This window comes from Haliaeetus leucocephalus, unplaced genomic scaffold (genome assembly GCF_000737465.1).
Source record: "Haliaeetus leucocephalus isolate CR32 unplaced genomic scaffold, Haliaeetus_leucocephalus-4.0 Scaffold915, whole genome shotgun sequence".
Lineage (NCBI taxonomy): Eukaryota > Metazoa > Chordata > Aves > Accipitriformes > Accipitridae > Haliaeetus > Haliaeetus leucocephalus.
The window spans coordinates 115,386-130,590 of record NW_010973351.1 but is presented as its reverse complement, the minus strand read 5'-3'; the positions used below and the strand labels follow the sequence as shown (position 1 = coordinate 130,590).

The window sequence follows — 15,205 nt, the reverse complement described above, 5'->3', positions numbered from 1 at the left end:
GAAAAACAGTAGGAAAAACAAAGGCAAACTCGAATAAATAAAAGGAAGTTCATAATATGGTGAAAAGCCTTTTGCTACTAAGCAAAGGTCTGACTTACAAAGTAAGGAAATTAAATACCTGAAGAAGTATATATGTGTGTTTTGTTACTGGAGTCAGATATAAGTTCTGTGATTATACTGATGTAATTAAGTATTTTCTGATGAAGTAGGATTATCTCTGGCCTGAGTTGATCTGCTCCTTTGAAAGGTCCGGTATCTGTGGGTGCAGTGAGGTGGTTTTTTTCTCTGTGTGTTTTTTGGGGTTGGGTTGTTTTTTTTAAGTGTTCCAAGAAATTAATAGTGAGATCCTCTTTCTGAATATGGTGAGCAACCAAACCTTGCAAAGCCAAATAATGGGAATTGCTTGAAAAGAAAAAACTTTTTTTTTTCTTATTTCTGTTCACCACCTCTTTCCATTTGGTTTCCATAATTCTGAATGCCCAGCTGGTGTGTGCGAGTAGTAAGTCCTCTCATTACGCATCTGTATTGCATTTGTTATGTCAAAGCTTTCTGTGTTTGAACTTTTTTTTTTAACATAGCACAACAGGTTTTTATGTAGCACCAAGGAGATCTTTTATACTACAGGATTTTAAACTTACAAGTTAGCTTTTGTTCTTGGTATGTCTTACATGATTTCTTACATGCCCTTTAGCTGATGTTTTGATACATAGGATGTAGTAAATCACTTCTCATCATTTGTATCAGTCTTTAGTGAGAAATCTTGCTTGGATGCATGTTTGGGTAATTAATATCTGAATAACTCTGCCTTCTGAAAAAAAAATAGTTAGGCAGCTTGTGCCCTGATAGCTCATTTCATCTTTTGCAAAACTGGGTAGAGGAAGGAAGAGGTGATCTTAAAAAGGAAGAATTACATTTTTCATACTTATCAAGAGGGTTGAGGGACTCTTGTCAACTTACTGAAATCTGGTTTTTAGGAGTCAGTTGCCTAAACATGGAGCTCATGATCTTTCTGTGGTGTCAGGAGATAAGGAGCATACTTTCAAAAAATGATGAATCCACAAGAGAACTGTCTTCTGAGGACTCAGAATGAAATTTCTCTAGGAGCTGATACAAGAGGAGGAAATAGCAGTTGTAGGGTGGTTTGTTGCTTGTCCTTTATCTGTGGAGATGCACCATCTGTATGCAAACCTGGTACCGATATCCATTATAGTAGCCCTTTGTTTCTTTATATAAAATCTATTTTTCACTAATTCTTAAGTTTTTTATTCATTTTATTTTAATTTTATTTCTTCTCCTGAATCTGTTGTAATAAATGTAAGTCTTCATAGATAATTAAGTCTTCTGGTAACTGGAGCTCTAATCCTAGGCTCTTAACCCAGGCACTGTTTCCTCTTGCCAATAAACTCTTCTTACCCACTTTTAGGTAAGACCTAAAAGGATACTTTTTTTCTTTCCCCATTTGTTTTGCTTAGACTTGGAATATCTGAGGCTCCTGGGATTATAAGAAATAATTCAATAAGTGTGTAAAATGCTATAGAACCTTTTTCTTCATAAAATACTGTGCACGTGGGACACGTATAGTATGGTACAACATGAGGGTTTTATTGGCATTACTTAGAAAAACCTGCCTAGGTGTTTCTCACTAGTGGCATTGCCTACTCCAAATTTTAGACCATCCAACCCATGCCAAGAAAAGCCTCACATGGAACTACCATTGTATGTGCTGTACTTTGCAACAAAATGAGTGCATGTAGCGATAGCTCCGCAGTCATTGGAGAGAGTTTCTTTACTTGCTTGTGGATTGCGTGCAGGGGACTAGAAATTTTATTGAGAGAAACTGTTCAGAGGAGCTTTCTTAACTGCCAATTGCTGAGAGCTAAAATCCAAACAGTATAGAGTTCTTGGCTTGTTTCTCTCTGGAAGTACGAGACAGAGAGGGAGTCCTCTGCAATATTCAAAGAGGAGGAATTACAGGTAAGTAATTTGCTTTTAGAGTATTGCAACTTAAGGATGGATGAAGTAAGGCATGTGATTCCATTGATTAAAATCTGCATACAAATTTTGGTGTAAATATGTGTGTTCTTCATAGGAGAGAAGCGTGTCTACCTATCACTGCCCAGACCAGGGGTAAGTTGCTTTTGGGATTGTTGTATTTACTTTATATCGGATATTAACTAATTGACTTCTTCCCTTTTCACACCTTGATGAGGACATAGCAATATCTTGGTAACATGCATCCTGACTGGATGGCTGACAGTAAAATACCAAACTTTGTCAATTTATTAAATGAATAACAAACTGAAAACTAGGGTAACTAGTTACTTAATACACTTTAATCACTTTGATTGTACATAAGCTGTAATTCCTGTTCATTAATATGACATTTTTTACCACATACTCAACTGTCATGCTATATAATAAAAAATGCATTGTTACTATCAAAACAGTAAGAATATGGTGCAACATACTGAAAATAAGTCTCAGTAATCTGATTTTTTTAATGCTGTTGCCCAAGTTGACCTATTTGGAACAAATGGACATGTTCAAGCCTGTTGTAGGCTCTTCAAATAATGGGTTCTTGTTTCCTTCTTTGATCTTAGATGTTTTTAATGCAGAGAAAAAAAGCTACACTGAATGTCCAGGTTTAGTTGTGAGGTAATTAATATCCTTAGCTGATTATAATTGATACTACATTGTTTCTGAAAGCATCTGTGTATTAGGAAACTTCCTAAACCTTGTTAGTATCCTGTAATCAGTTGTTTGATTCACTTGCTACATACTGAATCTTTTCATGGGTAGGAAAAAGGGGAAGAATGGTCTCAGAAGGTACAGTAAGCTCTAGCTTGTTTCCTTCTCTCCTTGCTTTCTTTCCTTAACCTGTAGCGTTGACGAATTTGGGTGTGAAATGATCCCCTGTCTCCATGTCTCCCATTGTGCAATTCTGTGACTTCAAAGACAATATGCTACTTCTGACCCTTAATGAAAAGAGAAAAGGTCATACATTATAAATCCAATCTACGGATTTAAATAGAATATAATGTTAGGCTGGGTGAGCATGGGTGAATTTCACAGTTATGGAACTAAATATTATTGAGGCTGGAAAATAGATTGGTTCAGTGACTTTTGATGGGGTTTTTGTCCCTCACTGGTTTGACTAAGCTACATAGCTTCTGGACGTCAGCCAAAATTTAAAGAAGTCGGATTGCCACTTATTGATTCATATGCCTTTTAAAAATACTTTCAATAAGAACTTTGTTCCCAGGATTTAAACAGTTCTGCTTTGTTGTTGTTTGAAAGGTTGCTGCCTTCTTTTGGATTTTGCTATATGCATGGTTTTGGGGAAATTACGATTAATATACAGTTTGAAAGTAGACAGGAAATACAGGTTATGTCCATAAGACAACAGAGTTTCTTCACAGAGTAATTTTTTTGCCTAACTAGACGCACTAACCTTTGGAACTGCCTCTCTTCCCAGTGCTGTGACTCTCGGTACTACTGCCTCTTCTCTCCCTACTGCCATCACAGAGGTCTGCTGTGCCTGGCTAATGCCCACGCTGTCCCTGCACAAAAGCCACACTGTTCCTGTCGATCTAATTAGATTACATATTTGGTTACGTCTGTTTAATTGTACCTGTGCTGTTTGCTGGTAATGAGTGGCATCCTAGAGTTACACCGTAGTTGAGGACAGAGCAGTAGTGATGATTCATGTGTGTGCTTAATGCACAGGTGTGTTTTTCTCTATAGTATTAAGTGTCAAATCATGTTCTAAAAGCAAAATAACTGCTTATCTGTTTTTTACCAATTGTCCTATTCAAACAGTGTAAGTGAACACTAGAACGGAGAAAACTACAAATCTGAAAAACGTTCTGAGTTTCTTTAGTTATCGGTGGATTGAAAAACTTACCTGTGCTAGAGTGCTGGGTTTCTTGAACACCCTTCACTCAGCAGCTTAAATATTTGCCATACCTTGTAGCCCAAAGTTTGTGTTTATGTACAAATCTAGTTTGGCTTTGTGTTCCTTTCTTCTTTTGAGACTCTGCCTTAAACCCAGCATTTCTTGAATTGCATTTCTAATACACAGTATGGTCAAACTTAAATGACAATTAGGAGTATCGGTTCTTCCACCTTTTACTAAATCTTTCAATACGAGATCAGCATTTCTAATACACAGGCAGAATTATGGTTTCTAATCTGGGTAGTCATTAATAAGATTCAGAATATTTAAAAATTTGGGGATGGGAAAAGACAAGTGGCATGAAAGCTAAACTGAGCAGAAAATTGCAGTAGGAACTTCAATAGTAGTATTTAATTTTTGCCCAAACTTTTGAAGTGAGAGATGGAGACTGCACCTGGAGCTTATTTCTGATGCTGTTCACAATGAATAGTGCCTTTTTTTTTTTTTTCCCCTGCAGGCATTACTGAGCTTAATTTGCCCAAGTCCTCCCACTAATGAATAGCAGCTCTTTTCAGATTCTCAGACAAGGATCTCAGTCCTGCACTCTTATCATCCAGCCTCCTCCAGTGGCTCACACCTCTCCAAGTTCTGACACCAACTTTGTACTCTCCATTCCTCTGTGTTCCTGTGCAGTTTCTGAATGTGGACTGTGGCTGCCATGTTTGTTAGTTTTTGCTGTCTTTGCACAGTGACAGCAACAGCACATGAAGTTAAAGCCAGGAACTGCTACTCTCTACATGCAGATTGATTTGAAACAAATAATGTATTACTCTATATGTGTTACACAGTTGGCAAGCTCTGCCTAACCAGATAGTCCACTCACATCAGTACCACTAATTATTAGTTAATCTGAGCCAATATTTGGCTTGTAGCCAGACTGGTATTTCAGATAGCTCATGACTTAAATAAAAGAAGGAAACCCATAAAAAGATCAAAGTGTCAGTATTTGTGTCCAGCTACTTCAACAAAGTGACACAGAATAATGAGCTACATCATCACACTAGCATTTACATGGGTTGTACCCTAGATCAGCTTGCTACTAGCTAAATCAACTTCCAAGTCCCTGTTGTATCAGTATCATCTTTGATGGAGAAATCAGTGCAACAGTACTTGATTAAGACTGTTTATTTAGTCCTAAGTATTACTGAGGATTTAGAGGGTAAGGGGAAGAGATGGTACTGCATGAGGAAGTGGAGTCTGTGAACTGTGGAAGAGGTCTTTCCCCTGAAACTTTAGGGTGTCTGTAGGCATAGACCCTGTTTGCACATGTCGTTTTGGGAGGACAGCCAGATCAGAACAGGTTCTCAGCTTCTACTGAAAAGTTTGAACCACTGGAACTCTCCTGCAAAGCCTGCCTCTGAGTTTAGAGCCACCTCTTATGATTTGTTAGTAAAATGATTTCTATTTCCTTTTATTTAAAAATACTATTTTTTGTTTGAAACAGAAGCATAATGCAAATCTGAAAGCATTAAAGCCAGTCAAACTAGATACTGAGGTAAGATGCCATCATTTTAGTAAAAAAACTTTTTAATTTTTTTTTTTTAATCTTGTCTGAAGAATGTATTTTCAAGTGCCATAACTACGGTTACCATTTACAGGAACAGGCAAAAATTGCAAAACTTGGATTAGAATTGCATCTCCTCACATCTGATGTGGATTCTGAGACGGAGAAATGGGAGGATCAGGAGAATGAGATCGTGCAGCATGGACAAGGCATGTCAAGTATGGCCTACTCCATGTATTTATTTACCAGGTAATTACACTGTATGCAGCATGTTTTGGTTGGAAGAAGAGCATTAACAGTGTTTATAAGAAATAAGACAATTTCATTTTCAGAGTATAATAATTGAGACACATTCAAAAAGGAGCTTTAATGTCTATCCTTACGCTTTACAAATTCTTGTAAATTTCTAATCTGTTTAATAATAAAATTAGGGTGTTTTTTTTAAGTGCTAAACATCTGTTTTGTTGCAGAACAGCTATTTAAATATCTCTTGGCTATGGAAAATATTTTAAGAAGCATGTTCATAAATACTTTTAAAATTAAGAGAATTAAAGCACAGGTATCTAGCTAGATTAGAATTACTGATCTTTGCTTTACTAAAAGGTGTTCTGAAACTTGTCCATGCAATGTCAGCTTTCTTATTTGAAGAACTCAGGGGGGGTTTTTGTAAGAGTTGAGATTTTTTCTTACCTGCTAATCCAATAATACTCAGTATGCCAGAGACATGGATTTCTGTCCTTGTTCAGCTGATGAGAGCTGAACCACTGATAATTTCCCAATAGTGCTCTAGCCACCGAGGTGTTTATATAATATTTTGAAATGCAGTTCCTGTACTAAGTTATTGTTGTGCATAGTATCTTCTAAAAGAGTGATATTTTACAGTTCAGTGGTGTGAATGAGCATGAGAGAGAGAGAGAAATACTATAAATTGTGCAAGTAGCAGGCAAAATAATCTGCAGTCTATACATGGCATATATTCTGCTTTCATTATTTCCCACAGAGGAGAAGGACTTCTGAAAACTACTCAAGATTTATTTCATCAAGCAGAGGTAATACATTTTTAACAACACAGGAGTTAGGCACTCTGAATGAAGAACAAATTGGAACTTAACTCTCTGATTCCTTACACATAAGTACAGTGTACCAGACTGGCAACTGTAGATTTTAAGCAGCCTAACTCTAGTACGTACTTCCCGAAAGCTAACTTCTCAGTGTTCTAGTAGTAGATTAAGACAGTGTTCATTAAACTGACAGATTCCAGCTAGGGGTAGGAATAGCAACCTGGCATTATGGCGGACTTCAGTGCATTAGTAGTATTTATTGTGTCAGTTAGCTCAGTCACTGATAGTGTTAACGGATGCTTCATCCTAGTCTGAGCAGCAGTATTTTCATGGGAAAGAAAGAAGGTGTAAACATTTGAATAATGCAAACACAAGACAAGGAGCCAAATGAAGGAATGTGGCATGGTATTTCCAAGATATGTGCCTGTGTTTAACAGGAGACTGGTTATCTTTGTCAGGACAATAAAAAAACATGGCAGGTGTCATCTACCCACAAAACCCTTGTGAGCTGCTACAGTGCAAAAAATAATTGGAGGTCAGGTTTTTTTATACGTAAAGGTAAAGCCTTTAAACTTTGCTTATCTGGGAGAATGGCAATTTGTAGTGTAGCTTGTTATTTCAGAAGTCACTGCAAATGGCTGACTTGTTAATTACAAATGTAAACAACTATCACAAATATTTCCTGCTTTTTACTTTATAGCACACGATTTACTAAAACAACAAGGAAGAAGATCCCCATCTTTCATTGTGGTTCATTTTGTTACATGCTTTCTCCCCCTTTCAGATTTTTGCTACAGAGGGCACAAAGCTTGCTTCAGCTCTTCATGCCTTTTCTGATCAGGTGATGTATGACCTCTCAAACAGCCATTCAGCTTATGACACTAGTCATACTGCTTAAAAGCTGGTTGTGCTGTCTTCTCCATTAACTTAATATTGGAGTTTTTAAACACAGAGTGGTTTTGTCTTCCTGAAACACATTTCAGGTACGTGATGATGACAAACCTTTGCTTCTGTTGGAGGCTGAAAAACTGATCTCTATGTGCAAGCAGCTCCAGATAACAGCTAAGGCTTCTGTTCAGGGTAAAAGTGCTACATTTACGAAGGTAAGGCAAAAATTATATATAATCCTGAAAGTAAAACCTAACTTGTTTTGAAATATAGTAACTTACAAATTTATGCTCCTGTTAAAATATGAAACAGTTCATGACAGCTGAACATCTTGGATTGAGAGAGGACCATAAAAATTAATAAGTACAAAATTTTATGCTGTTGTGCAAGCATTTTTCTGCTGTGCAGTATGTCATCATTGGTGTTCCTTATGTAGAAGAGGAATTTACTTCAACCTGAAGTGCTGTTTTGCACTTGGCACGTTTTGAGAAGCTGATGTATGAAGTATAGAGGAAGAACAGCAAGAACTGTTCCCTTTGCTGAAAATGTTTTATCTGTTGGGACATCCATCGGCGATGACTGTAATCCAAGCCATTTACTGCACTGTCTTGTCTCAGGAAGGGATTTTTCTTAGCGTGGGTGCTACTGTTTTCTAGCTTTTTTTTTTTTTCTTTTTCTTGTTTTTTCCCCACTACCAGAGAAGGGCTTCAGTGAAGTTTATCCAGACCTGACACCCTCATTCATGCTGAGAGTTTGATAGGAGGCAAAATATGGGACACTGGCACCCAGCATATGTGGAAGCCTGCCAGTGGATAGCTTGGATAGTATTACTCTACAGGCTTATATGAATGTTTTCTTTAGGGAGCATGGATATCTGTTACGTATAACTGGCCCAGTGGCCACGGACAGATCATTGATATTAATGTTTTAAGGAACAGTTTCCCTACCCCTAGCTTATCATTTTTAGAGTCTTAAGAATCAGTAAAATAAGTCATAGGATTTTTTTCTTTCCTGCTACTAAAAGTACTGAAATTATTATTTGGGTTTTGGATTTCACTGTTAGTGAAAGAGTTTACAGAAATGTTTCCCAAGACAATGATGTTCCTGGACTGCTCTTAAAAAAAACCCAAATGTGGACAGCTGTCCATAGGCTTCCACTACTTTATATTGCTTTTTGCTGCTGAGAACTCTTTTCAAAGAACTTCTGTCAACAACTCCCTCAACTTACTCACTAGATAAAGAGAGGTACAGGAATCTTATCATGCTGCAACTGAGAATTTTCAGCTGAATAATATGAGATGGAGTAATACTGTATATAATAATACTGTAATCCACTAGAACTTCATTCAGAGAGATATGCACTGTAATTAAGTGTACCTCACTAAGAAAAGACTTCAGTGATCAAAGTATTAATGAGGGTAATTTGTATTTCCACCACTGTAATAATTATTGTTATTCTGTTGTTATTGATGCTTAACATAAATGTAACAAATTCCAAACCCCAAAGACTCTGTTACTGAAATACATGCTTGCTTCTTGGTAGGTAGGTAGCTTATTCTGATATTATTCGTATTTGTTACAAGTAAATATGTATACAGCTACCATAAAAGCTTTGGCATTGTTACCATGAGAAGTAGATCTGCAAACCTTAGCAGGGAATAGAGGTCAGGCTTTTTGAAGAACTTTTTAAGTATCCCTGAGCAGCAGTATGATCGATGTGAGCAAGACCATTTCTGTGCACCTGGATGTTTGTTTCCAATGAGCTATGGAAAAGATGTTTTCAATATTACAGCAGGGACTGAAACTGGCTATAGAGCATCCAAGCCACTCAAAACCAAACTGAGCACCTCAGGGCTACTGCTTGATTTGGTTTACACTATCTAGCTAAAGTAAATGGGAACTCCAGTCTGTTTATACAGAGTGATGTATCACTACATAGTGATAACAGGCTATCAAACTAATGTTTGTTGAGGACCCAGACTTGTGACCTGTGCTGGGTTAGACCTGAGGTGTAACTCAAGTGCTTTAAGATTTAGCTAACTTTTAGTGTAACTCGTACCAGGGTAAGGCTTACATGATGCATGGCTTTCTAAATCATGCTGACAGGACATAAAACAAAAGGAAAAACATGAAGAATTGTGATGAATCATACTTAGATGGCAAGAGCTCCTTTCCAAGACACTTCTATTACTGTTTAATATTATATTATTATTAGTTCCTTCTCCTGGGATGTATGTCATTCCCTTCTGCTTCCTAGCTCAAGTCTTCGGCTAACAGAAGGGATGCTGTTGCTTTATGCGTACTATATAGAGAAATTCAAAAAAGGTAGGCAAAGCCTTTTGATTAGAAGGGATTTATGAAGGACAAACATTACCTATTCAAGTTTGAAATAGATTATCATCTCATGCATTGAACAATTGACTAATAAAAGTAATGAGTGGTCTTACACTACTCTTAATTGTCTTGTTTAGGTTGATGCATGCATTCTGAAAACAAGGAACGTGATGACTCTGTTGTGCCAACTTCTTCCACTTTGCTGCAAATTACTGAGAAAGGTACTTGGTTCATCTGCAGTATTTTAAAGGGGGTTTTTGTTGGTTTTTTTGTTGTTATTTGTTGGGGTTTTTTTCTTTTCTTTGTTTTTAAGAATTTTTTTTTTTTTTTTAATATACAGAATAAAGCAGGAAATGGCTGTCTTAAACCTGCTCCACCGTGGAGAGAAGACAGAATGCGAACTGGTACAAATGCACATACTCCAGAAAGGAGAGCTGAGACATTTGGCATCAAGTCTTTAGAAAATCATGTAACAAACATGACGTTTTTAGAGAGCAAGTAATTATAGCACTTAGAAATGCAGGAACTCCCATTTGAAAATAACACTTGCTGAATTTTCGATATTGCTTTCATTTGTGGAAAGTCAAACCAGGTTAATTTGAATTAAAACTGTTGACCTTTGTCACATCTAATAGATGTCCCATTACTTAGCAATTACACCACCAACTAGCCTAATTGTTACGTATTTTTATAATGTGAATGCCTTTCCTATGCTCACTATTGATACCGGTTTTGTAATTAATGCTTATGAATGTCTTAATGGATGTTTCAACCCAAAGATGCTGCTAATAGACATTTTATATAAAGAACCTTGTGCTGCATATGCTATATGTAACACTACTGTTGAAGTCTGTAAACTCATCTCTGGCCTATTTCAGTCTATGTATTTGATAAAGCAGAATCAGGAATATAGTCTGAAAGGCTAAAGCACTGAAATGTGATCTTAGTTACAAGTTATACCTACAGTGAAGTAGTTCTAGGAAAAAAAACCTCTTTCAATAGCTGCACCGCTGAATTTTAATCTTGTTGACATGATTCATAGTTCCAAAAGTGTATTTCTAAGTGATTAGTATTCTTGACTCAACCCCTTTTTCTTTTACCATCTTTATTTGTAGACGGCAGTTGTTGCTTCCTTTTTTATTAAAACTTACTGAGCAGAATTTGAATTGCATGTAGAAGCACTGAACTGTTATGTAGACTTTACACTATACCATTTAAAATTTAAGAAAATAGATGACAAACTTCTGTACAAAGGGCATTATTTGACTTCAGGATGCCATGAAAATACAACCTGGTGTGAAATACATATTTTCAATTTTATCTGCTCTTTGTACGTAGGCTTCTGTTGCATTTTTATTTTCAATTCACCTTTGTCAAACTTCATATTGTATTAGTTTAGCTAAATTAAGTCATGGCTAAGTCATACGATTTTTCTGTACGTATTATGCTTGCACTGAGCAGAAGCAAAGCTGCCTGTGGAACATAAATACTCTCCAACATATCGTTCTGTGCTTATTTAAAAAATTGTAGTGCTAGAATTCAGAGAAAAAGAGAAAGCAAATTTTAATATACAAACTATTTGAACTGGTTTATTCTTATATGAATCAAGTGTTTAAGTTCCACTTTTAAAAACAGGCTCTAGGCCTTTCAATACCATGAAAGTTACAGTGTACAATAGAAGTAGCTTATTTAGTATCAAATACAGATAACTGTATAATTAATTTCATGAAGAAGAATTAAGACGTTTCAACAAAACTTCCTCGTACTCCTTCTGCGTCAGAAGTCCTTGAGTTATACTCTTGCTTTCTTCAAATTTGGGTAGAACCACTGCGATGTATCCCTCGGTTGATGGCTAAAAGCAAGACTGAAGTTAGCAGTGAAATAAAAGTTTAGAAAATAAAAAGCAAGAAAGTGTCTTACCTTTTCTTGCAGAATAGCGGGATTGCTAAGAATGTTTTCATTCACTTCTATCAGTCGCCCCCGTATACAACTGCAAAAGTGTTTAGATTCAGTCGAAGTGCATGGTGTGTCAAGGTAAGAAGAAAAAGGGAAAAACCTTGCCTATAAATGGTGTATTCTTCTCCATCTGATGAAGATATCCTGCACAGAGGGGCGAGTTCTGTTAAAAACTGAGCTCCCTGCATTTGAAAAATAAACATATATACATACTTTTAATTACACAGGGCTTTTTAAGGTATTACCATCAGCAACTTACTTAAGTTTGTAAGCTTCTCAGAACAAAGCATGGGAGTGTGATAGGTACAGGTCGTTGCAAGTTACATAGTTGTGCTTTGCTACAGAAGGGAAGATGCCAACTTAGTAATGTGCACAAATCGAATAGCAGCTTGTTAAGAGCTTACAAATTTAGTCACAATTAAGTTTCTTGTGGCATAACAGACTTGTAGTTTGAGCAGATTAAAATCAGGGGAGAGAGGAGAAAACCAGCACTGTTGATTTCAGTATAAGCAGGTTAAACTACACGTATTTGAAAACCCGCCATGAAACACACTGAATTGGCCCATCTGCTACCTAGGGCTGTTTGAGAAAAACAGTAGTCTCCAACTCCTCAGCATTTTGGTGGAAACAAATTTTTATCTTTTCAGGGATGTTCAAGTCCTTCTGTACACTATGAAAAAAATGATTAACAGGGACTGTTAGCCTTGGTTTGAGCAACACTGGCAACCAGCAGTGCTGCAGGAGCTCTGTGAGACCCTGGCTGGGACAGAGAGACAGGCACCTCCTGAGAAAGTCTAAATTCTTCAGCTGTGGAGGGGCTGTTTTAAAATAAAATGCAAAGGTAACTTGGTAAGGTTCTATCCTAGAAAGGACAGAAAGTCTCAGGCAGTGCGAGAGATTAAAATGAAAACTAACCAAATCAAAAAGCCATACCCTTTTTGACTTCCCAGAGACCTTATTCTGGAGTCTGCTACAGTTGGCACTGATTTGGTAATTAATGCTTTTAATTGTTTTTCCACTTTGAAGAAGAGGATGGGCTTCTGCCAAGGTAATGACACAGATTCTGCGAAAAGAAACATCATTATTACGCTGTAGTTGTGAGAAGCCATGCTCTTACGTGGTCTAAGCAAGCTCCACAACCTTCTCCACCTATACTGGTAGGATTTAAAACTGATACTACTTCATTTGGGCTCCTAGTCTAAACTGCTAGCAAGACTTCCAGTGTTGTGAAAGCTGTTGTTTACTTTCACTCTTCAAAGCAGAGTATTCTTCCCTGTGTAGTTTAGCAGGAAAGTTAAGCTGATGATAGTTCAGCTTACTGCAGCAGGAGTCACAGGACAGGCACTTAGCAGGCTCGGGGAGGAAGCAAGGACAGGCAGGTCTGGGTGACAGCATGGGGCTTGAGTAGGATAATGAGAACACAATTTACCTGAGCTAATGAAGGATAATTGCTGGCTGTACATCAAAGACAAATTTTAGTTTCCTGCTTACTTATAAAAATGTCAGATACAGGATCAAATTGGACTCACTTTCTTCACAGCATCTTACCTGAAGTCTGCTGTACCAAACCGAATGAAAATTGCATTCTGACCTAAAGCAACCCCCACGGAAGGTGCTTTACTTTGAGATACTAGACTGGATCATCAAAAGCAGTACACTTCTTAAACAGAACCACAGCTTTTAAATAAGCTAGAGCTGTTCTATCTGTTGTTGTACCCCATGGGAGCATACTTGGTTCACTTGTCTGCTGATAGCTGAAGTAGATACTCACTGGCCGTTAGTGGGGAATAGTTACAGCAGCTGAATCCTGTGGTGATCTGGGTTTTAGTTAACCTGCTTCTTGCATTTTTATCTTTTTCTAAAGGAGGGTTATTTCTTGTCATGAAACTGGAGAGTTTGCGACAAGCCCAGCTGTAGCGACTAGGCTTACCTTCATCCCTGGGCTAGAACCATGCTTAATGCACAAACATGGAGAGCCCAGAACTGCCAATAAATGAACGGAGATGAAGCTATTCTGTTTAAAACCTAGAGCAAGGACCAGAATTAACAGAACAGTAACTGTAGAGAAACCACGGCACAGAACCCGATCTTTCCCTGCGGGTGCTGCATCCATCTCCCTGCACCGTCGTCACATCTCTTTGGAAGCTCTTGCCGCGCAGCTCCCCGCGAGAGGGAGCGGGATCCTGGCGAACGCTTTCAGCGTGCCCCAGCAGCTCAAAGGGGCCAGAAAAGCTGCCTCCTCTTGACCCCCCCCCCTTTCTAAGGGGAAGATGACAAATCATCTATTTGAGCTGTCATCTATTAAAAACAAAACAAAACAAAAAAATCAACAGAGAATTTTACACTGCTTAGAAATACTAAACTGAGCCATGGCCCCATACATAATAATGGTAAAATACTTGACAGAGCGTTTGGCCAAGCTGCTGTAGCAGCCAAGGGCCCTGGTATTTCAGAATTCAAAATAATCTTTATAGATATTTGACCAAGTGTTTATATTTTCATTTCCTTTCTTCCATATCAACAGGATTTAAACTGTTGTTTATATCAGACAACTGAGACTAACAACTACGCATTTAGCATTGAGCGCAGATGCGAGGGTGGCCTTTCTTGCTCTTGTCATCGTACCTGCTCTTTACAGGTACTCAGGTTTCTGTTGCCAAAGAACAAGAACGCAAACCGCATGGAACAGCCCCGGAGAAGGCTGCAGCGAGGCGACGGTTCTGCCCCGCGCCAAGCACACCCTTCCCGTTACGCTGAATTCTTAACGGGAGCAGGCAACCCACTGGGAACAACAAACGCTGCCTCATCTTCCCTCAACACATGAGCAACTGGCACGGCCAATTTTTGTGCGGACAGTAAAGCTCAGTTCTGTTCTTCCCTCGGGGGGACTAACCACCCCAGAAAGGCTCGCGATGGCATCAATCCACCCTGCAGTCACAACAGGCTTTAGCAGGGGGGTGCAGGAGCTGGGGAAGGGAAGGCGTGTTATTGAAGTCCAAACCAGGTACAGGGTTGATTTATTCCAAGTGACTGGATATCCAGCTACATCAAAGTTGCATTCACTGTCTGTAGTACACAAATGTAGAATTAAAAGCAATTAAGTTGTATATAGAAAAAGGTACGTTTGTTCAAATCGAGCCAATCAATTTCCTAGAAACCAAGTTAAACAGACGACTTCTCGGTGTCCTGACGGAAAAGCCTTTTGAACTGTTGCTCTTCTGCTGTTGAAGTTGACGCAGCGGGCCCTTTCTGCAGGAGAGGAGGCAGGGACGCTAGGGCAGCGCGACAGGCGCCGAAGGGGCCTTTGAAAAACACCTGCTGGGCGATTTTGGGGAAGAGGGGGAGAGTTCAAGCTCCACTGTTGTTATTGGAGTAGTAATTAAAAGGCGGCTGTAGGAAGGCCGAGATTTGCCACCCTCCAGCTATCGTGCACCCCTCCCGCTCGCTCCAGGCGTTCCAGCAGAACTGCTGCCTGCCGCTTCCGTCTCCAAAAAATAAAAAAAAAAA

At 38.4% G+C, this 15,205-nt stretch overlaps 2 protein-coding genes across 2 annotated transcripts in view; one reads left to right on the top strand and one right to left on the bottom strand.

The window, feature by feature from the left end:
- Positions 1-10,333, top strand: part of CTNNAL1 (catenin (cadherin-associated protein), alpha-like 1) — a 56,927-nt gene extending 46,594 nt beyond the window's left edge. The window contains exons 12-19 of the mRNA XM_010583582.1: positions 2,090-2,127; positions 5,400-5,450; positions 5,554-5,708; positions 6,460-6,508; positions 7,305-7,361; positions 7,504-7,623; positions 9,880-9,963; positions 10,083-10,333. Coding sequence (XP_010581884.1) covers positions 2,090-2,127; positions 5,400-5,450; positions 5,554-5,708; positions 6,460-6,508; positions 7,305-7,361; positions 7,504-7,623; positions 9,880-9,963; positions 10,083-10,244 — 716 coding nt within the window. The 3' untranslated portion in view covers positions 10,245-10,333. The remainder of the gene's footprint in view (positions 1-2,089; positions 2,128-5,399; positions 5,451-5,553; positions 5,709-6,459; positions 6,509-7,304; positions 7,362-7,503; positions 7,624-9,879; positions 9,964-10,082) is intronic.
- Positions 10,334-11,465: 1,132 nt separating this feature from the next.
- On the bottom strand, positions 11,466-13,419 carry FAM206A (family with sequence similarity 206, member A). Its single transcript, XM_010583581.1, has 5 exons — positions 13,415-13,419; positions 12,632-12,761; positions 11,804-11,880; positions 11,663-11,732; positions 11,466-11,594 (listed from the first exon to the last, which is right to left on the bottom strand). Exons 1-5 carry the CDS (start codon positions 13,417-13,419, stop codon positions 11,466-11,468), a joined length of 411 nt encoding a protein of 136 aa, XP_010581883.1.
- Between the last annotated feature and the right edge of the window lie 1,786 nt (positions 13,420-15,205).